The sequence below is a fragment of the Meles meles genome, chromosome 17 (assembly GCF_922984935.1).
Source record: "Meles meles chromosome 17, mMelMel3.1 paternal haplotype, whole genome shotgun sequence".
Classification (NCBI taxonomy): Eukaryota; Metazoa; Chordata; class Mammalia; order Carnivora; family Mustelidae; genus Meles; species Meles meles.
Genome location: NC_060082.1, coordinates 997,373 through 1,016,321, shown reverse-complemented (window position 1 = coordinate 1,016,321; position 18,949 = coordinate 997,373). Strand labels below are relative to the sequence as shown.

At 63.2% G+C, this 18,949-nt stretch overlaps 3 protein-coding genes across 5 annotated transcripts; 2 read left to right on the top strand and 1 right to left on the bottom strand.

Annotated features, from left to right (window-relative positions):
* Positions 1-1,567: 1,567 nt before the first annotated feature.
* On the bottom strand, positions 1,568-4,295 carry CKS1B (CDC28 protein kinase regulatory subunit 1B). The gene is made up of 3 exons (XM_045982260.1): positions 4,145-4,295; positions 2,646-2,773; positions 1,568-2,084 (listed from the first exon to the last, which is right to left on the bottom strand). Exons 1-3 carry the CDS (start codon positions 4,201-4,203, stop codon positions 2,032-2,034), a joined length of 240 nt encoding a protein of 79 aa, XP_045838216.1. The 5' UTR covers positions 4,204-4,295; the 3' UTR covers positions 1,568-2,031.
* Positions 4,296-4,545: 250 nt separating this feature from the next.
* On the top strand, positions 4,546-14,248 carry SHC1 (SHC adaptor protein 1). Of its 3 annotated transcripts, none has more exons than XM_045982239.1 (13): positions 4,546-4,699; positions 7,847-8,014; positions 8,601-8,671; positions 9,216-9,279; positions 9,436-9,555; positions 9,761-9,814; positions 9,985-10,036; positions 10,203-10,329; positions 11,030-11,228; positions 11,317-11,386; positions 11,470-11,601; positions 11,728-11,966; positions 12,664-14,248. In XM_045982239.1, the coding sequence occupies exons 2-13, from the start codon at positions 7,850-7,852 to the stop codon at positions 12,790-12,792; spliced, it is 1,422 nt and encodes a 473-aa protein (XP_045838195.1). In that variant the 5' UTR covers positions 4,546-4,699; positions 7,847-7,849; the 3' UTR covers positions 12,793-14,248. The 3 variants fall into 3 exon arrangements, with proteins under 3 accessions (XP_045838195.1, XP_045838196.1, XP_045838194.1); XM_045982240.1 differs by lacking the exon at positions 4,546-4,699 and adding an exon at positions 5,167-5,317; XM_045982238.1 differs by lacking the exon at positions 4,546-4,699 and having other exon boundaries at positions 6,694-8,014.
* A 179-nt stretch (positions 14,249-14,427) lies between these two features.
* PYGO2 (pygopus family PHD finger 2) lies at positions 14,428-18,348 on the top strand. Its single transcript, XM_045982249.1, has 3 exons — positions 14,428-14,725; positions 15,085-15,134; positions 15,671-18,348. The coding sequence occupies exons 1-3, from the start codon at positions 14,623-14,625 to the stop codon at positions 16,736-16,738; spliced, it is 1,221 nt and encodes a 406-aa protein (XP_045838205.1). The 5' UTR covers positions 14,428-14,622; the 3' UTR covers positions 16,739-18,348.
* Positions 18,349-18,949: the final 601 nt, after the last annotated feature.

Here is an 18,949-nt window from a genome sequence, read left to right as displayed (position 1 = left end):
GCTCGGGGTGCCTACTGCTCTCTGCAGTAAACCCTCTGAGTTCACTCACCACTGCTGAACCACACCCTCCCCATTTTACTCTAAGGCCCAAGACAGACAATGCCCATTTTACAGACGGGCCACAGGCTAAGAAAAGTTAGGAGAGCCACACAGCAGCCACAAAACACTAAAGTGAGCGAAGAGCCTGGCTTCTAGACCATTCTTTCTCAAGCAATCAGCCCTGTGTGTGGTGACCCTGAGGCGGGACTCCATCCCAGCACCCTGGGATGACGACCTGAGCCAAAGGCAGGTGCCCAACCGAGCCACCCAGGTGCCCCCTTAATTTCTTCCTCATTTTTAAAGATTTTATTTATTTATTTGAGAGAGAGAACACAGAGGGAGTGTGAGAGGGAGAAGCAGGCTCCCTGCTGGGTAGGGAGCCCGATGTGGGACTCAATCCCAGGACTCTGAGATCATGACCTGAGCCGAAGGCAGATTCTTAATGATCGAGCCATCAGGGTGTCCCTGAAAAAAATTTTTTTAAAGGCAAAACAGAAGTCCCACTTGGCTAATGGTATGTCACACGACCCATTAGCTTTACTAGTAGCGCCAGTAACATTTGACCACCCCTCCCACAAAAAAGCTCTGGTCCAATTCTTTAGCAGTGGGTTCTCAAGCCTGAGTGATCACCAGAATCACCCGGAAAGCTGGTGCAAACATTGCCGGGCCCAACCCTCCGAGCTCCTGATTCAGAAGGTCGAGGTGGAGCCCCGTAGTTTGCATCTCGAACAAGGTCCCAGTGTGGCCTATGCTGCTGGTTCCGGGAACACAACTCAACTAAGACAGGGAGAAGGGAGAAGATTCACTTCCTTGATTAGTACTCCTGTTAGCCTCTCCACCCAACATCGGCAACTCTGCCCCCTCCACGGACTGAGCCAGGCTGGTACCCCGGGGAGACGTGTTTTCTAGCACAACTACAGCTTCTACCTGTTTTCTCAAAGGTTAATACTCCAACTACCTGAATTAAAATGCTTGAAAATCCCCACATCCAGGCCACACCCCAGACCAAGTAAGGCACTCTCTAAGTAATGACTTAGGCATCAGTACTAGCCACTATGAACAGCCGGGGCTGCCCCCCCGCCCCCCCGCCCCCCACGGCAGCAGGTAATAGGCCACAGGTAAGCCCGAGCCTTAGGCTGGGCAGGAAGTGGAGTGCAGGTGCACCCTCTGGCTCACAGCCGCCTCCTTTTACCCTCTTGTGCCCGTCAAGCATCAGGACTACGATAAAGGCGGCAACCCTGACCGCAGGAAAGTTGATTGGTTTTGATGAGGTGACGTCTCTCTATAAGCTCTACCTAAGGCTAACAGAGCTACATATATTTCAGAAGTTTTGACAGAAAGTCTGTCTAAAGTAGATTAAAAACCAGTTACCTAATGTCGCAATAAACCGCATTATCAGCAAAGAGCTGAACCGCATTATCTAGCCCAAGGGAATATCATCAGAAACACGGGACTGAGTGCAACGCTCACCCTGGGAGGAGAACAGAAAACCTTTACAATTAAAATATTAGATTATTAAAAAAAAAAATTAGATTATAAAAACTTCCTCTTTAATCAAGGCCTTTTAACATGGAACAGATTTCTTGAATAAAATGAAAAGTTTCCAACACATTGAAACAAACCACCATCATACAACACCTGGCAGGGAGCAAAACCAAACAGCAAGTTTACACAATCCCCGTGGCAGCCACGGCCTCACCCTCGGACGCGGCCTCTGTCCAGAACATGTGTTCCGCGGGGTACACAGCTCGGCATGGTTTCTAGGGTAGCGCTCAGCGGAGGCCGCGGCCCGAAGACTGCTTGCTCCCCTGGCCGGGCCGTGGTGCTGTTGGCTCTGCTCCAGCAAAGCGGTCAGCAGCACCTTCAAACAGTGAACTGGACGTCCTTTAGATACCAAAGTGAGAAACGAGAAGGCGACATAATGATGCTGTCGGGAAGATGTCAGCAAGCGAGGGCAGCTGTGTGAAGCTCGGGCTGAAGCGGCCGCCGGCTTCATTTCTTCGGCTTCTTGGGCAGCGGCCGTCGGAACAACAAGATGTGAGGTTCTGAAAGAGGGAGGGGAATCGGAGGGACGCGCTCGCACCGATCTCTGCACTTCCCAGGTGTCACCCACTCAGACCCTTCGGACTAAACGCCGTAAGCGGGGGCGCGCCGGGCTCCCCGAGCCCAGGCTGTCAGCTTCAGCGTCTCTGCTGCTGGTACAGCCCTGCGGGCCTTCTTTACTGCGGCCCAGCCGCTTGCGGTCGGGTGTCTCACCAAGAAATATACCTTCCTTGGCTTACTTGGGACACATCCAAAAATGCACTTTCTGACGGAGAATGATGCAGGGACCATAACCTCTACCGGGATCTATGTGGCCTTCGGACAAAAAGGGTACACTCGGACCGAACTAGAGATGAAAGGTTTTTCAAGGACAGGTTGTCTCTGAACCTCCCAGATACTCTCCTCTTATTTTTGGTCACTCCACTTTTTCTAGATGGCTGGTGAGGAACTGATAAAGCACCCTTACCACCCCGCCCCCATGTGTCTGGGTTATACGAGGTCATCATTCCTTCTTTCCCCCAGGGATGGAGCCCTCGGCGGCTGCTCTCAGACGCTGCCCCAACCTGGTTCGTGGATCATGTAATGGACCCATCCCTGACTCTGCTGCACGCCAAGGTTCCTCCATTCCGATTCAGACATCAGATGGGTCTTGGGGACGAGCTTGGCGATGTCCTTGGGCAACATGACATGCCTGCAACAGAAGCATGGGAAGGGGGGTGGCTGACGTCAGTACTGGGTGCAGTGTGCTGGACGAGAGCTTGCACACAAAGCAGAAGGCCGGAAGGGAAAACCGGCTTCCGACCGTAGGGAGTTGATGCAACTTTCCGTGGGTGGCGGCAGCTACAGATAAAGCCCAGTTAGAAAACCCGCACCAGAGCCGGTGAAGCAGCGCACGTTCAGGAGTCACTCCCGGGCCGGGCGCTGCTGTCCTGCCTTCCTGGGGCTCAGGCTGCCGCTTACTCTAGAACACATCGGGGCAGCCCCCAGGGCACACACAGTCACCAAAAGCAGTTCTGAAAAGGGCTGGTTTTGCGGAAGAAAAGCCTCCGGGAGCGCCGGGTGAAGAGCCACCACTAAGCATGAAATGGCCGCGTCCTCCCCTCCACGGTTACCCCGATCTCCTTTCCCTGCTTTGACGAGGGCTGCCATGGGACGTCTTCCCAAGTGCTCCTAACCAGGCGTAAGACCCCTTTCGTGGCGAAAAATTACCCGGACACGACCTGGGCTGACCCAGACTCCCTCAGGCTCCGTGGAAACGCACCAGACGTGCAGCCACGAGCAGCGGCGGCGATGCTCTGCAAAGGCCCCGCTCTAGTCCGTACGTGACCGCAGCTTCCACTCCGACAGCCCCTGGCACGGGCTGCCTTCCACACGCGGTCGGATCGGCCGCACGAACCCACCCCCAAGGCCTCCCCCGGCCCTAAGCCGCGACAGCACCGCCAGGCCCCACCGCGTAGCTACCCCGCAGGGTCAGCGCGCCCCGAGCCCCGCACTCGGCTGGAAGCGCCCCGCACTCGGCCCGGCCCCTCGCTCTTCGCGGTCTCCCGGCGGTCACACGCCAGCCCGCGGCGAGCGCCACTGGCCCCCGCGCGGCCGCACCGCCGCCCCGAAACCCGGCAGGCTCTGCTCCGACGCTGCGGGCTCCGACGCCGGGGGGACCTCGCAGCCCCCTCCCCGGCCAGCCGCACGCCCACGGCCCCCTCCAGGAGCCCTCCGGCGCCGCCGCCGCACCCCCTCCCCGGCAAGCTCCACAAGGCCAAGTTCGACGTGCCCGGGGCCGCTCGAGAACGTTCCCGAGCCCTGTCAGGGCGGACGGCGGTGGGGGGGGGGGGTGTCCGCCTCCCACTAAAGCCACGCCCCCTCCGCCCCCTCCCCAGCTCAAAGCCTACTCCGAGCTCCCCGGGTCCGCGCCGCCCAGCCCTCGCGCATGCGCCCTACGCCCGCGTCCCGGGAGTCTCTCGCGCATGCGCCGGTCCTGTCGCCTCGGCCCCGGTGACTAACTCCTCTTGCCCTCCCTTGTCAAAGTTCGCGACCTCGTTATGGCCCCCGCGCCGGCACTAACCGGTACTCGAACTCCTCGTCGTCGTATTTGTCCGAGTAGTAAATCTGTTTGTGCGACATGATCGCTCCGTCTGAGGACCGTCAGGCCCGCGCCGCCAACCTCCAAACAACTCCCAGCAGCACGCGCTCCCACCCACTTTGGCCTCGCTTTCAAACACGCCGCCCGCGCTTCCTATTGGTCCCTTTGGTTTAAGGCGGGACGTCTCCACCTTCCAGCCTCGGATTGGCTTAGATTTGCTTCTCCTCGAGTCCTTATTGGAGTGGACGCCTAACGTTCGTCAAGGACCGACGTAGGTAAAACTTACGCCTCTAATTGGCTATCCCGACCCCGTGCGCGTTCTCGCGCTGCCATTGGCTGATTCGGGAAAGTGGGCCGGCTGAAGGAGGGACGCTGAGGTGCAGGGTCAGGGGTGAGTGAGGCCGGAAGTGAGTGCAATAAAGTTTGTTCAGGGAGGCCGGGCCGGGGAGAAAGTTGGAACAGCCACCTGAGAAGGCAGTGGCGTGATCCGGAACCAAATCGAGCCGCGGTGCGGTGCGGAGACTCCATGAGGCCCTGGTGAGTTGGGCCTTCTCCCTCTCCTTAGGTGACCCACTCCTCCACCCCGGAACCCCCCTCCCGGGACCCTACTTCCGGTCTTGACCTGTAAGTCCCGCCCCCTACGACCCCCTCCCCGGAAGTCCCACCCCCATCTTCAGGGGGGCGCCCCGAACCCCGACTTGTTTTCTGTGTATTGTCCACGACCCCAGCCTACCGCCCAGCTTTCCTGGAAGTCCCACCCCCGGACATGCTTCCCAGCCCTACTGCGAGAGACCTGACGGGAGCGCTTCCAGCTCCCCGGGACCCCGCCTCCTGGCCGCGGGTCAGTCCCGAAGCCTGACTCCCAGAAGGCCCGGGCCCCGCCCCTCGGCCGCCGGGCCGGGCGCGCGAGGCCACGCCCCCAGGGCCCCGCCCGAGGCCCCGCCCCCTCCCGACCACGTCGGCGGTGCGGGAGCCGGGCCTCCGGGAAGTCCCGGGTGCACGCGACCTGGGGCCACGCCCCCTCGGGAGCGCTCCGAGTGGGACCCGGGCCCCCCCCGCAGCGCCGTCTTGGGCCCCGAGGGCCCTGGCAGACAGAACTCCCTTTCCTCGCGTGGGCCTCGGGCCCGGCTGACCCGAGCGCTCTTGGCCCGGCAGGTGGGAAGTCCAGGTGCCCCGCCCGGTTCTGAGCGGCGCGAGGTCCGAGGCAGACCTCCGCCTCCCCTGCCCCCTGCCAAGACTTGGGGGTGGGCGCGAGAGGGGGACGGAGGCTTGCTTCTGGGTGCCCGGCCCCGGAGTTTCCCTGCCCAGGACCGACTCCGCCCCAGAGACAGCTGTAGGTCTCACACCTGCACCTCGGGAGCTGGTAGGGCCATGGGTTTGCTGGTATGACCCGCAGGCGACAGGAGCGAAAGTTCTCTGCTGCCAGAAAACGGTGGCTTGGCGTGGGTGGAGGGGACAGGGACCTTTTTGCTGTTTGATTATTTTTGAAAGGGATTCCTCAGTCTCCATCGTTTCTTTGGCTCTTCCCCTCCCCCATCCAGAGTTCTCGTCTGGGCATTCCTCTTGGTCCCGCTCGCCCAGCCTTCCCTTCTGGAAACATTCCTGAGGCTTTCGCCATTTCCTGCTACTTGCCTCCTCCTCCCTGCTGGGCAGAGCCGCCACGGGCAGCTTCTCCCCCACACCCAGGCACCCCGACTCCCAGGAGGCAGTCTCCTTTCCTATGCAGATTTAAAGTGCGCGACTTCCTCTGTCTCGCCTCCACACGCCCACACCTGTTGATTGTTCCTGCCTCTGGATGCTGCGGCCCCTGCCTGCCCTGCGTGCTGGGGGTGCGGGGCCAGGGCAGAACCCCTTCTTCCATCTCTCTAGGCCTGATAGAACACATTATGGAGTGACTGAGACCGGGGGAGAGTTCAGGCGGTATCTAACACCATTTAAGTGTTAGAATTATCCATCGTAGTTTGCATCTTTGTATCTTCTGGAGTTTAAGAATAGGTAGTCCCAAGGTGAGCGTGGGGTCCTGTGTATCTTCAACTAATTGTTTGGTTCCTCCATGGCCCCTCTAGCCGAGCTGCGTCTGGGAGCGGGGTTTGGCAGGGATGGCTGGGCTGCTCCCCACATCCAGCCCCAGCCTCCCTGGCACAGGTTTGTCTGCTGCTCCCTCTATCCCTTCCTGGCCTGCAGCCGCCACTTCTCCTGGAGAACCGTTTCACTTTTCCGCCTCCTCCAGCCAGACTCTGCCCCTGGTGTTGGGGGGCTCTGTGCTCCGTGGTGGGCATCTGCAACTTCCCCTGTCCCCACTCCAAGAGGAGGAGCACGAACTTGCCAGCTGCCCCTGCCGGCTTGCTTTGCTGACTAGGCCTGTGGAAGGGGCCACAGAGAGTGCTTGGCTGGGGGCTACTGCTCCTTGGCTCGGTGGGTGTTGTGGGAGGGCCCCGTCAGCTTGTTCTCTGCCTCAGCTTTCGCCCTGGTGCACCGCCCAGGTTGGACTTTGTTCTGACTTCTCCGGTGTTGCTCTTCCTCTTGGCGTCTGCTGGGACCACTTCCATCCTTTCCCATTTTCCTAACCTCCTGCCCACAGCTGTAGTAGCAGAGGGTGCTAATGGCCTGGGCTCCCTGGGGCCACCCCCCCCCCCCCCCCCCCCGTGTGGTAGTGTGTTGGTGGGGGTGGCCTGGCGGAGGGGGGCGTTTGAGTGTTCCACCAGGACAGGAAGGGAAGTGCTGAGCTCAGGGATCCCCTCCCTTTTCCACCCCCAGCTCCCTGTTTCCTCTCTCGTTCCCCCTGCCCTCCCGCAGCTTCCTGCTCCCTCCGGCCTGCCCGTGTCCTGTGTGGATTGATCCAGACCTCCTCTTATTTCCCTCCTTTCTTTCTCACTCCTACATCCTTTCCTCCCACCCCCACTTTTCCTCCTCCCCAGATTACTGGTGGTTTGTCTGGGGGCAGCGGCGGGGCGGGGGTGGGGTGCGTGGAGGGAGCTCCATCCCAGCCGGAGTCCTGGGCTGTGGCTGTGCTGGGGGCTTAGCCCCGTCCAGCCTGTGAGTCAGCACTGTCCCCGGGATTGGTCTCCCGCCTTGGCGCTCCGCCCCTGGGGAGGAGCAAGGCAGCTCCGGGTCCAGCCTGTTCTCTCCGCTGCTGGAGAAGAGGCTCCACGCTGGGCGGGGATGGGGCCGGAAACTCTCTGGGTCTGAGCTGGGGGCGCTGGCGCCACTTGTCCCTCTCCCTCTCCAGGATCCTTGAGATCCCTGGGCCCTAGAGGTCCGGTCAGACTAAGGGCCTGGGGATGCCCCCTGCCTGGCCCCCTTGCCTGGACTGGCAGGGGGGCCGGGCTGGGCAGCAGCCTCCCTCCAGCAGCAGCCATGGATCTCCTGCCCCCCAAGTCCAAGTACAACCCACTCCGGAACGAGTCTCTGTCATCGCTGGAGGAGGGGGCTTCAGGGCCCTCCCCACCAGAGGAGCTGCCTTCCCCATCAGCCTCGTCTCTGGGGCCCATCCTGCCACCTCTGCCTGGGGATGACAGTCCCACGACCCTGTGCTCCTTCTTCCCCCGGATGAGCAACCTGAAGCTGGCCAGCCCGGCCGGGGGCCGCCCGGGGCCCAAGGGGGAGCCAGGAAGGGCAGCTGAGGATGGGGAGGGGACCGGAGGGATGGCCGCGCCAGACTCGGGCCCCCCGCCCCTCCTCCAGGACATGAACAAGCTGAGTGGAGGCGGCGGGCGCAGGACTCGGGTGGAAGGGGGCCAGCTGGGGGGCGAGGAGTGGACGCGCCACGGGAGCTTCGTCAATAAGCCCACGCGGGGCTGGCTGCATCCCAACGACAAAGTCATGGGACCCGGGGTTTCCTACCTGGTTCGGGTGAGTGAACGTCCCGCCATGCCCTCCGCCCTCCGCCCTCCCAGACCCCTCTGTCTCACTTGGGCTTTTCTGGAGCCTCTGGTTTTCTGCTCTTCCCAGCACCGCCCTTGGTTTCAGGTCCCGTTTCTCGCACCTTTCCTGCTCCTTCCCCGCTTCCGTGGCCCCTCCCCTCCAGCTCTGCGGGGCCCCTTCCTTCTGGCGACCACCCCCACCCTGCCCTGCTTAGCACAAAGCCCGGCACGTGTGGGCCCTTAGTAAGTGTGGGAACGAGTGAGCCGCCTCCCTCTGGGGGTGTCACTCCCCCCCCCCCCGCTCGCCCCCACCCCCACCCCAGTGCCTGTCGCTGCCCTCCACAGCCTCTTCCCAGGTGCCCCAGACCCTCCCAGCTGGCCCTTCCCTCCGCTCCTCGCTCCTCATTTCCTGTGGTCTTGCATGTCCTGGGGCGTTGTGGGGCGTAGCTGCAAGCAGAGGGCAAAACTTCTTCGTCTTTATTCTTCCTTTAGGGAGCACGTAGGGAAAAGGCCCAGGGCTCTTTGTGAAGGGGTGGGGGGAGGCGGCTGACTGCTCCCCTCCGTCCCTCCCTCAGTACATGGGCTGCGTGGAGGTTCTGCAGTCAATGCGCGCCTTGGACTTCAACACCCGCACCCAGGTCACCAGGTTAGTGGGGGAGAGACGGGGGGGGGGGGCGCCCTGAATTAGTGAGGGGAGCAGGGGAGTGGGTCTCCGTGGCTTACTAGCCACGGCTTAGCTTTGGGTAAAGGGGATAGAGAGAGAGTTAGGGGAGTGAGTCTAAGTCTGGATGAAAAGAGGCGCCTCTGGTCTGGATCCCGCTCACTTTTCCAGTCCTGTGGGTTGTGGGGGAGGCGGCCGAGCAGCTGGCAGCTGGGGCCCGAGTGTAGGACCGGGTGGATGGAAGGTTGCCGCTGGCTTTGGGAAGGCCGCCGCTGGCTTTGGGAAGGCCACGGGACATTCATTTGGTAGCTGGAAGGAGGTGGGGCCAGACCCACGGAGGCCCTAACCCAATCAGCCAGGAAGTGGCCTCTCCGTGTCATCAAATATTAAAGGCCCTTAATTCAATCCACCACGACAAAGAGCCTGGAGTGCCCCTGGAGTCTGGCCTGGTCCTCCCCTCCCCCTGCCCTGTGGCCGCCCCAGCCGAACGGGAGACAGGCTCTGCGTCTGAGGACCCCTTTCTCGCCAGGGAGGCCATCAGCCTGGTGTGTGATGCTGTGCCCGGTGCCAAGGGGGCGACGAGGAGGAGAAAGGTACCTGGGGCCAGTGGGGCTGGGGGTGCCGTTGGGGACTGTGGGGCGTGGGGGAGACCAGCGTGGGGCATGGGGGGACAAGGCCAAAAGACAGAGGGTGGGGGATTTCGGGGGTGGGGAACCCCCGGCTTCTGAGACCCTCGGGTCCTTGGCTAGCCCTGTAGCCGCCCGCTCAGTTCCATCCTGGGGAGGAGTAACCTGAAATTTGCCGGGATGCCGATCGCTCTCACCGTCTCCACCAGCAGCCTCAACCTCATGGCCGCAGACTGCAAACAGGTTGGTGGGGTTGGGCGAGGGGGGCCAGGAGTCCCGCCGGGAGGGCCAGGAGCCAAGATAGGAGGAGGAGCTTAGGAGCACCTGGGCCAGGAGGCCAAAAGGGTGGGACTGACGAGTCCGGGGCTTGGGCCGGGGCTGGGGGCGCCCAGCTGGGCCCCGAGGCTGGCTGACCCGTCCCTTCCCTGTCCCCCGCCCTAACCCTCAGATCATCGCCAACCACCACATGCAGTCTATCTCGTTTGCGTCCGGTGGGGACCCGGTGAGTTGGGAGACAGGGCGGAGCGGGGAAGAGCAGGGGCCACAGCGGCCGGAGAAGAGGCCGCGCTGGGATCGAAGCAAGGTCTGGGAGGGCCGGGGCCTTTAGGGGTCGGGGGTGAGGTGGGCCACAAAACTGAGCTAAGGGGCTGTTTCTGACCCTGCCCACCCCAGGACACAGCCGAGTACGTCGCCTACGTTGCCAAAGACCCGGTGAATCAGAGAGGTGAGGTGTGGGGGGGAGCTGGGGGGGGGCGCTGTCTGGGAGGCAGGTGAGCAGGACCCGGGGAGCTAAGCAGGGGCTCCGGCCGGGAGGATGAGGACTCCCCCAGCAGTGCTCGGTCCCAGCGGTCTGCCTCGGGGCTCACGGGCCGCCTCTGCTGTGTCCCCAGCCTGCCACATCCTGGAGTGTCCCGAGGGGCTGGCTCAGGATGTCATCAGCACCATCGGCCAGGCCTTCGAGTTGCGTTTCAAACAGTACCTCAGGAACCCGCCCAAGCTGGTCACCCCTCATGACAGGTGAGCGGGTACGGGGGGTGGGGCGGCCCCTGGGCCCCGGGCCCCTGCCGAGAGAGTGGGTCTGCCACACTGCCCGGACTCGAGCAGAGAGGGTCAGGGGCCCAGCGCGGGTGGGGGACGACCTGCGGGCCTGTTTCCCCCTTCCTGCTATTCTTACGTTTCCTGCGGTGGCCGGCAGGAAAGTCAGGCCAGGCCCTGCCCTGCTCACGGCCACTCTTCCTCTCGCGGCCCGGGCTCCGGCGCTGCCGGCCTGTCGGCCTCTCTGGCCCATTTCTGCATCCGCAGTTCTTCATTCTCCTGACCCCAGGAGCCCTCAAGAACTTGGGTGAGGCAGGATGTCTTCCTCCTGAGGTCTCTGCCTTTCTCTGTCCCCTTGAGGCCGTTAGCTGTGGAGCACTTAGAGGAGACTCGGGCGCTCCTTGCTCTCTTGTGCGGCTGCTTCCCCTCCGTCGGGGCAGCCAGCGCGATGATCGAGGCCATGAACCCTAAAATCCAATCTGGTGTAGCAGCTCAGGCATGTCACCTTTAACTGTGAAACCACAGGCAAATTTCTCCACCTCCGACCCTCATCTCTCCGCTCTGTCACTGGAGAGGGAAGTGACAGCCACTTTGTGGGGCTGCCTTGAGGGACGACTGTGTATAGAAAACAGCCCCCCTCAGGCCTGGCCCACTGCCTGTGCCCCTCCCCCGTCCCTCTCAGGATGGCTGGTTTTGATGGCTCGGCTTGGGACGAGGAAGAGGAAGAGCCGCCTGGCCACCAGTACTATAATGACTTCCCGGGAAAGGAGCCCCCTCTTGGGGGAGTGGTGGACATGAGGATTCGGGAAGGAGCCCCCCTCGGGGCAGCTCGACCCCCCCTACCCGTCAGCCAGACCCCCAGCCACCTGGGAGCAACGCTGGTGAGTCGCTTGGATGGAGGCGGGCTAGGGCCCGGGATGGGAGTGGCCGGCTTGGGCTTCTGGTCTCATCTTATTTTTGTCCCTGCAGCCGGTGGGGCAGCCTGTGGGGGCAGACCCGGAAACCCGCAAACAGATGGCACCTCCGCCGCCCTGCCCAGGTGTGAAGGGAGTGGGGAGGGGCGGAGTCCGGGTGTAGGAGGCAGGGCTGGGGCCACCGTGACGCGGGCCCGTTCCTCCACAGGAAAGGAGCTCTTTGACGATCCTTCCTACGTCAACGTGCAGAACCTGGACAAGGCCCGGCAGGCAGGGGGTGGGGCTGGGCCGTCCAACGCCGCCGTCAATGGCAGCGCGCCCCGGGACCTCTTCGACATGAGTGAGCGCTCCTGCCTCCGTCTTGCCCCGCGGTTCCTGCTCTTGTGCCCTCCCCTCCCTGAAGGTGTGCGTCCTGGCCGGTGTTGGGCCAGTGGCCCCTCTCAGCCCCCTCTCTCTGAACCCCCAGAGCCCTTCGAAGATGCCCTTCGGGTGCCTCCGCCTCCCCAGGCGGTGGCCATGGCCGAGCAGCTCCGAGGGGAGGCCTGGTTCCACGGGAAGCTGAGCCGGCGGGAGGCCGAGGCGCTGCTGCAGCTGCACGGGGACTTCCTGGTGCGGGAGAGCGCGAGCAGCCCGGGCCAGTACGTGCTCACCGGCCTGCAGAGCGGGCAGCCCAAGCACCTGCTGCTGGTGGACCCAGAGGGCGTGGTGAGTGGCGTGGGGCCGTGTGTTGGGGGGCACTGTGGCGCACTCCCGCGGAGCCCTGGTCTCCCCTCGCTGCCGCCCCCTTTCCCTGCTCAGCTCGTGTGTGCCGCCCCCTTCCCGGCAGGACCGCGTCCTTCTCTCACAGCCCTGGGCCTGAGCTCTGTTCCTCTCGGTCCTCCGTTCTCCATCAAGCTCGAAAGTGTTCAGCCTGCCCGAGCCCCTCTTTTGACAGTGAGGAAACCGTCCCGGAGAGGTGGTGATGCCCGGCGCCAGAGGCCTGGAGCCTCGAAACCCTCAATCTCCTTCTGCAAGAGGAGCGAGGGGCCTCCACAGCCCCTCCGCACTCAGGGCTCAGCCTGGCATCCTGTCGCCTGCCCGCACCGCCCCACGGTCCCTCCTGACTTTGGGCTGTTCTCCACAGCAGTCCCCATCTCCCTCCCCCAAGTTTCTCGGAGCGTGTGTCCTCCTCTGAGACAGGCCACCTAACAGGCCGGGAGAGGCGGTAACCCTCAGCTTCTCAGTTGCTGCTGCCGGAGCTCGCTGTGGGGTCCCCTTCTAGAGAAGCCTCAGTGGCCTGGGCTGACAGCCCTCCCATCCCGGCCTTTTTCTCCTTCCTCATCCCTCCGTAGAGTTGTCTCCTTTCTGCAGCCTTTGCCTTTGACTTTGCGCCTGAATTAACCCCTCCCTTCCTGCTGCTCAGGTTCGGACAAAGGACCACCGCTTTGAGAGTGTCAGTCACCTCATCAGCTACCACGTGGACAATCACTTGCCCATCATCTCTGCGGGCAGTGAACTGTGTCTCCAGCAGCCTGTGGAGCGGAAGCTGTGACCGTCCCAGTGCTTTCTCCCCAAAGGGGCCTTCCCGCCCCTTCCACCCTCCTCCTCGATTCTCAGGACCTCACGTGGGAGCGTTCTGTGGGCTTGGCCTTGTGTTGGAGCTGGGGATAGTGTGGACACAGCTCAGCACCCACTGAATGAGAGGGTTTGTCAGAAGCCAGGGGTAGAATCCTGTTTCTTCCCAAACCTTACCAAAGTATTATTGTACAGAGTGGCTCCCTTCCCTGGGCCTTTCCTGTGCCAATCTGATACCCCCTTCCCCAAGAAGGTGGGTGCTTGAGGCGTGGGCAGTGTGCCTCCTTGCAGTGAGAAAGGCTTTAATGGGGCAGTCAGCTTTCCAAGGAAGGGGGTGAATCACACCTTTGGTCTACTCCTGGGCTCAGGGTACCCCAGATCCCTTTCAACAACCCTCCCTCCCAGTGGTTAAACTTTGTGCCTTTGACCATCTCCTAGGTCTGAAGATATTTTATGCAAAGAGTTCTTGAGCCCCTGAGGTCGAGGGTCGGGGTGCTGACACCTTCTTGGCTTCTGGGACCCCCTCCAGTTGAGGTGGGGAGAACAGAGGCCGGAATGGCAGCTGGCTGTCCCTTCCCCCCGGGGACAGGCAACTCTTAGATATTGCCTCAGAGCCCCCCTTCCTGGCCAGCGGGGAGATGGACCCCTCCCTAGCTCAGTGCCTCCTGGCCAGGGGGCACCCCTCACCCAAGGGGTCTGTACATACATTTCCTAAGTCGTCCTGTGTCGCCCCCCCCCCCCCCCATGTTGCATGCAGGTTACACTCTACAGCCAAAGCATAGCCTTGGGTCCTCTGCCCCCGCTCTCCTCCTACGGGTGGAGGGGGGTGTCGGTGGGGGGCGGTGGCAGGGACTGGATGCAGTCCTCCTGACCTGGTATCTTTCCCAGGGGGATCTGTGGAGGCAGGAACAGGGCTATCGAGAAGAAAGCAGTGGACAATCCCCAAATACCATCTGTACACTTGGGAAGGGATTTATTTTTATTTCTATGCATATATTTTAGGGCTGTAGATTTATTTTCCTTATGTGTTTTCCGTGGCAAAATGACAATAATCAATTACGTATACACGTCACCTCTTTGACTTTTCAAAGCCCTTTTGCAATGATTGGCATTTTCCTCCTCCCACCCAGCCTTGGCGCGGCTGGCCCGACAGCGTTCTCCTTTCCAGCAGAGACGCGGGGCTCCAGGAGGGGTCCCGAGCCAGGACCGCAGCGAGGCGGGGGCGCCCCACCGGTGCGAGCCGCTTCACTCCTGCAGCGACGGGGCCTGCGCCGCCTCGCCGGCCCTTCGCGGAGCGCCCGGAGCGCGTCCGGCCGCTGCGGGTCTGGGTCTCCGCCGCCTCCGTCCCGGCCTTTCCGTCTCGTTCGCGCGTCTCCACGGGTCTCGATGATACCAAAGGGAAATCGTCTTCATTAAAGTCCCTATTTCTTGTACCTCGGCCTCGTGGTCCGTGTTGCTGCCCGTCCGCGGCCCCGTCGGCGGGGGGCGGGGGGCGGGGGGTCTCCCGCACCCTCGCGTCCGCGCACCGGCCCTCGGCCCCGGCGGCCCCGCCCATGCCCCGCCCCCTCGCCGCGCGGTGGAGGCGGCCGCGCCGACTTCCGCTTCCGGTCGCCGCTGCCGCCGCCGCTGCTGCCGCTGCCGCTGCTGCTGTGGCCGCGGGCCGGCGGCTGGCGCTGCGCTCGCTCCCGGGCCTCGCCGCCTGGCCTGGCCGCTCCTCGCGGGCGTCCGACCCCTCTCCCTGCGATGGTGCCGCCCGAGCGCGCGTCCGCCCCCCGCCGCCGCTGACCCCGGCCCCCACCCCCGCCCCATGGCCGCCTCGGCGCCGCCCCCACCGGACAAGCTGGAGGGAGGTGGCGGCCCCGCACCGCCCCCTGCGCCGCCCGGCACCGGGAGGAAGCAGGGCAAGGCCGGTGAGAGCGCCGAGGGGCTGGGCCCGCCGAGCAGTCGAGGGGCCGGGGGCCGGGGCCGGGGGGCGGGGGGTGGTTCCGGGGGCCCGAAGGGAGGCTCGGGCGGGAGGGGTGGGGGTCGGGCGTCACGGATGGGGCGCCCCGGAGCCCCGGGGGAGTCGGAGGGCATGTCTGTCGTTGAAGGGAGGAGGCGGCCGAGAGTGCGGTCGCGCGGCGGGTCTCGTGTGGCACCTTTGTTCGTACCGAGTCTGGGAGCGGGCGCCTGTCCGAGTTGGAGGAGCCCCTCCGGGCGCGTCCGGGACACTGGAGGTGGGGCAGCCCCGGGGAAACGCGTTTGTGTGTGCCCTGTGCTGCGCTTCCAGGTCTGCAGATGAAGAGCCCCGAGAAGAAGCGGAGGAAGTCCAGTACTCAGGTGGGTGGTGCCGCCCCCGCCGTGCGCGCACCTGCCTCGGCTGCAGGGAGGACGGCGGCCCCGCTGCTCGCCCTGTCCCTCCGCTTCCTCACCGATGGGGGGTGGGCGCCGTGGGGCCGCCGACCTTACCGGTCGGGCCAGCGGTCTTCCTCGCCCTGCACGTTTCCTGTCCCGATTCCCTCCTGGCAGGTGACACCGCCCGCTTACCGAGGTTTGTTCCGGTGACTTCGCCGGCCCTCTGTGCTCCGAGCGCTTTGAGGGTTTGGGGAGATAGGCACCGTCCCCGTTTTACAGAGGAGGGATCCGCCGCTTTAAAACACCGCGGAACACCCGCCTAGGGGTCTTGAGGTTTCGGTTGTCAGAGCAAGGACTCGGCCGGGTTTTGTTGCTCTGTTTCAGGCTGAGGTCTGTCCCCGTTTAAGTCGGAGCTGGCCATGAGGAGCGTCCAGAACACGCTCTGTTCCGCTGCCCTCCTGTGGTTTTGTGGCTGTGAGCTTCCCCCTGTGACCCTCGTTCCCTCACCTGTTCCCCACTAGGGCCCTGCATACTCACATCTGACGGAGTTCGCGCCACCCCCGACTCCCATGGTGGACCACCTGGTTGCATCCAACCCTTTTGAGGATGACTTTGGAGCCCCTAAGGTGGGGGGTGCGGCCCCTCCATTCCTGGGCAGTCCTGTCCCCTTTGGAGGCTTCCGTGTACAGGGGGGCATGGCAGGCCAGGTACCCCCAGGCTACGGCACTGGGGGTGGAGGGGGCCCCCAGCCTCTTCGTCGACAGCCCCCCCCTTTTCCTTCCAACCCTATGGGCCCTGCTTTCAACATGCCCCCCCAGGGCCCTGGCTACCCACCCCCAGGCAACATGAACTTTCCTAGCCAGTCTTTCAACCAGCCTCTGGGTCAGAACTTCAGCCCTCCTGGTGGGCAAATGATGCCAGGCCCAGTGGGGGGATTTGGGCCCATGATCTCACCCACCATGGGTCAACCTCCCAGAGGAGAGCTGGGCCCCCCTTCTCTTCCCCAACGCTTTTCCCAGCCAGGAGCACCTTTTGGCCCTTCTCCTCTCCAGAGACCTGGTCCGGGGCTCCCCAGCCTGCCCCCCAACACAAGCCCCTTCCCTGGCCCGGACCCTGGCTTTCCTGGCCCCGGTGGTGAGGATGGGGGAAAGCCCTTGAATCCACCTGCTCCCACTGCCTTTCCCCAGGAGCCTCACTCAGGTTCCCCAGCTGCTGCTGTGAATGGGAATCAGCCCAGTTTCCCCCCAGACAGCAGTGGGCGGGGGGCGGGGCCCCCAGATGCCAACAGTCTGGCACCCCCCAGCAAGGTGGGTGGGGGCTCAGGGCCTCAGCCTCCCCCCGGCCTGGTGTATCCATGCGGTGCCTGTCGCAGCGAGGTGAACGATGACCAGGACGCCATCCTGTGTGAGGCTTCCTGCCAGAAGTGGTTCCACCGCGAGTGCACCGGCATGACGGAGAGTGCCTACGGGCTGCTGACCACCGAGGCCTCTGCCGTCTGGGCTTGCGATCTCTGCCTCAAGACCAAGGAGATCCAGTCTGTGTACATCCGCGAGGGTGTGGGGCAGCTGGTGGCTGCCAACGATGGGTGACGCCAGCCAGGACCATGGTCTCCAAGTCTGGCTCTTGGTCCTTGTTTCCACTGGCTTCCCGTCCCCGTGGGGCAGAAACACAGTGGCTCCTGGGGCCAGAGAAGGAACTGAGGCAGGCAGGCAGAAGAGCCTGGATCACTCACCCTTCTGGAAACTTACACGGACACGCTGAGATCCACAGAGAACCGGGGAACCAAAGCCCGGCTGAGTACCGCTGTGGCTCCAGTCCTGAAGGCTGAGGGGTGTGGCTGCGAGGAAGAGAGGCTAGAAGAGGATCTGGAGGGCAGGGGCCTCCCCCATGCAGGCGGTGAATGCCCCGCTAGCCACACCCCTCTCCCCGTGGCCTTGGTGTTGGAGCGACCCCTTAAAGGGTTCTGGCTAGAGGAGTGGGGTCCCAGCCCTGCAGTAACGTCTTTGTGGGCCTTAGGAGACAGCTGTAGGGAATAAATGGGGAATTTTCCTTCTTCTCACCCTCCCGGTGCTTCCTCCCTAAGTACCTAAGTACTACTCCCGTCAGAGAACCAAATAGCTTGAGAAGGCAGGAGAGCTGTTGGCTGGGGCAGTTCCTTGGTGATTTGGGGCTTCAAGACTGTGGGTAAGAGACGCTGTCCGGACATGTGTGTCCCTCATACCAAAGCCACTGGCCCTTTCTCAGCCTCTTTTGGGCTTTTCTCCCAATGACCATATTTTTGCCAAAAATTGGGCTTTGCGGTCTAACGGATCGGGATATTTGAAGTGTAGACTGCCCTGGACCAGGGACCCTGCTCGCCGGGCCCTCCCCGCCTCGCCCGTTTGTTACTGCGGTCCCGGCAGCGTGGCCACGGCGCTGGTCTCGCGGTTTTGCCATCTGTATTCCTCCGCCTCCCTGGCTCCAAGGAAAGCTTGGACGGGCACAGACCCCTTATACCTCATCTCCTGATAGAAGGATCTCTGTCCCCGCGTGGGTGAGGGAGGCGGCGGGCCGGTCACTGCGGTGGTCCTGAGATGCAGTCCAGAGTCTGGTGTTTTGCTTCTCTTTCCCTGCCTTTCTGTGTATCCGCTGGGGCCGGGGGGGTCTGGCAGTAACGCTTGGTTCCCAGAGGCCAGCACTGGGCTCTGTGTGTTCCTATTTTACTTTTTATGCACCGCCAACCAGAGCTGGCCCTGCGCCCACGTAGGAGCCCCGCGGTTGGAGCGCACATTCCTCGGTGGGGTGGGGAAGGCAGGCACGGGTGTGGCCCGGAGAGGCGCCCCGGGTCCCCTGGCCGCTGCAGTGGGGACCCTGCCTCGGAAGACTTAGCGAGTGTACTGCAGAAGGCATTTGCCTGCCCAGGTGGGCAGCAGTGTGGAGGCTGTGGGAAGGAGGGAGGGGGTTCCGGGCTTCTCTCTTCCAGTGTCTCCCCGCCAGCTTTGTGTTGTGTTTGTGGTTCTGTTGCCCCTTACTCATCTGTTGCTATTTTTGTGATGTCTTCCTCCCCTGCCCCCCATCTCTGCCTTTCCTAAGTGGCTCCTGGGGGAAGGGGTCTGCTCAACTCTCTCCCTCTCCACTACTTTTTGGAAGGGGGGGGTGGCAGAGATGTGGTGATGGGGGTCTTTTGTACCGTTGGGTTAATAAAAAGACTTGAAAACTCAAACAAGGACTCCTGCTCTTTCTGGGCACAAAGGTTGGAAGGAACGTCGCCCCGGCGGGAAGGAGGCTTGCGGGGGGAGGATGGGTGCGTGGCCCAGGGTTCCTGGCGGAGGGGTTGTGGGCCCCGAGCTGATCTTAGTCGCAGTCCTAGTCCTTCCTGGTCGAGGAGCCGAGGGACGCCCGAGCGCGCCACCTCCCCCTGCGTCCCCGCTGTGAGAGCGTGTTTCTTTTCTGGGCACATTCCTGGGCCAGGCCGGCAGCCAGGGCCTCGGGGACGGGGACAAGTGCCGCTTCGTGCTTCTAGGCTCAGCGCTCCCTCCCGCACCCCGGCCGGCCTGGCGGTCCAGCGGAGCGGGAAGGGGCGGCCGCGGTCTGGCAGATTTCATCTGGGGACGCCACCCCTCCCCTTGGCAAGAGTGGCCGTGGAGCCCTCCCCCGGCACCCGGGCGGGCAGCGAGCGGCCGGAGAGCTATTTCCAACCCGGGGCGCGCCGTGTCCCCTCCCCCACCCTGCAGCTGTGTCCGTCCGTCCTAGGGTCGACCTCGCCCCTCGCCCCTGCTGTCTCGGGGGTGCCGCCCTCCGCCTTCCAGCGGCGCCTCTTC

Bases quoted from the DNA above. Each gene is read 5' to 3' on its own strand.
- SHC1 (XM_045982238.1), top strand. From the start codon at position 7,520: ATGGATCTCCTGCCCCCCAAGTCCAAGTACAACCCACTCCGGAACGAG. The intron at 11,229-11,316 runs GTGAGTCGCTTG...TTGTCCCTGCAG, and splicing joins GCCACCTGGGAGCAACGCTG to CCGGTGGGGCAGCCTGTGGG. The intron at 11,967-12,663 runs GTGAGTGGCGTG...CCTGCTGCTCAG, and splicing joins TGGTGGACCCAGAGGGCGTG to GTTCGGACAAAGGACCACCG.
- PYGO2 (XM_045982249.1), top strand. From the start codon at position 14,623: ATGGCCGCCTCGGCGCCGCCCCCACCGGACAAGCTGGAGGGAGGTGGC. The intron at 14,726-15,084 runs GTGAGAGCGCCG...CTGCGCTTCCAG, and splicing joins GAGGAAGCAGGGCAAGGCCG to GTCTGCAGATGAAGAGCCCC. The intron at 15,135-15,670 runs GTGGGTGGTGCC...GTTCCCCACTAG, and splicing joins GGAGGAAGTCCAGTACTCAG to GGCCCTGCATACTCACATCT.
- CKS1B (XM_045982260.1), bottom strand. From the start codon at position 4,203: ATGTCGCACAAACAGATTTACTACTCGGACAAATACGACGACGAGGAG. The intron at 2,774-4,144 runs GTTAGTGCCGGC...CTTCTGTTGCAG, and splicing joins GACGAGGAGTTCGAGTACCG to GCATGTCATGTTGCCCAAGG. The intron at 2,085-2,645 runs GTTGGGGCAGCG...TCCCTCTTTCAG, and splicing joins TTACATGATCCACGAACCAG to AACCTCACATCTTGTTGTTC.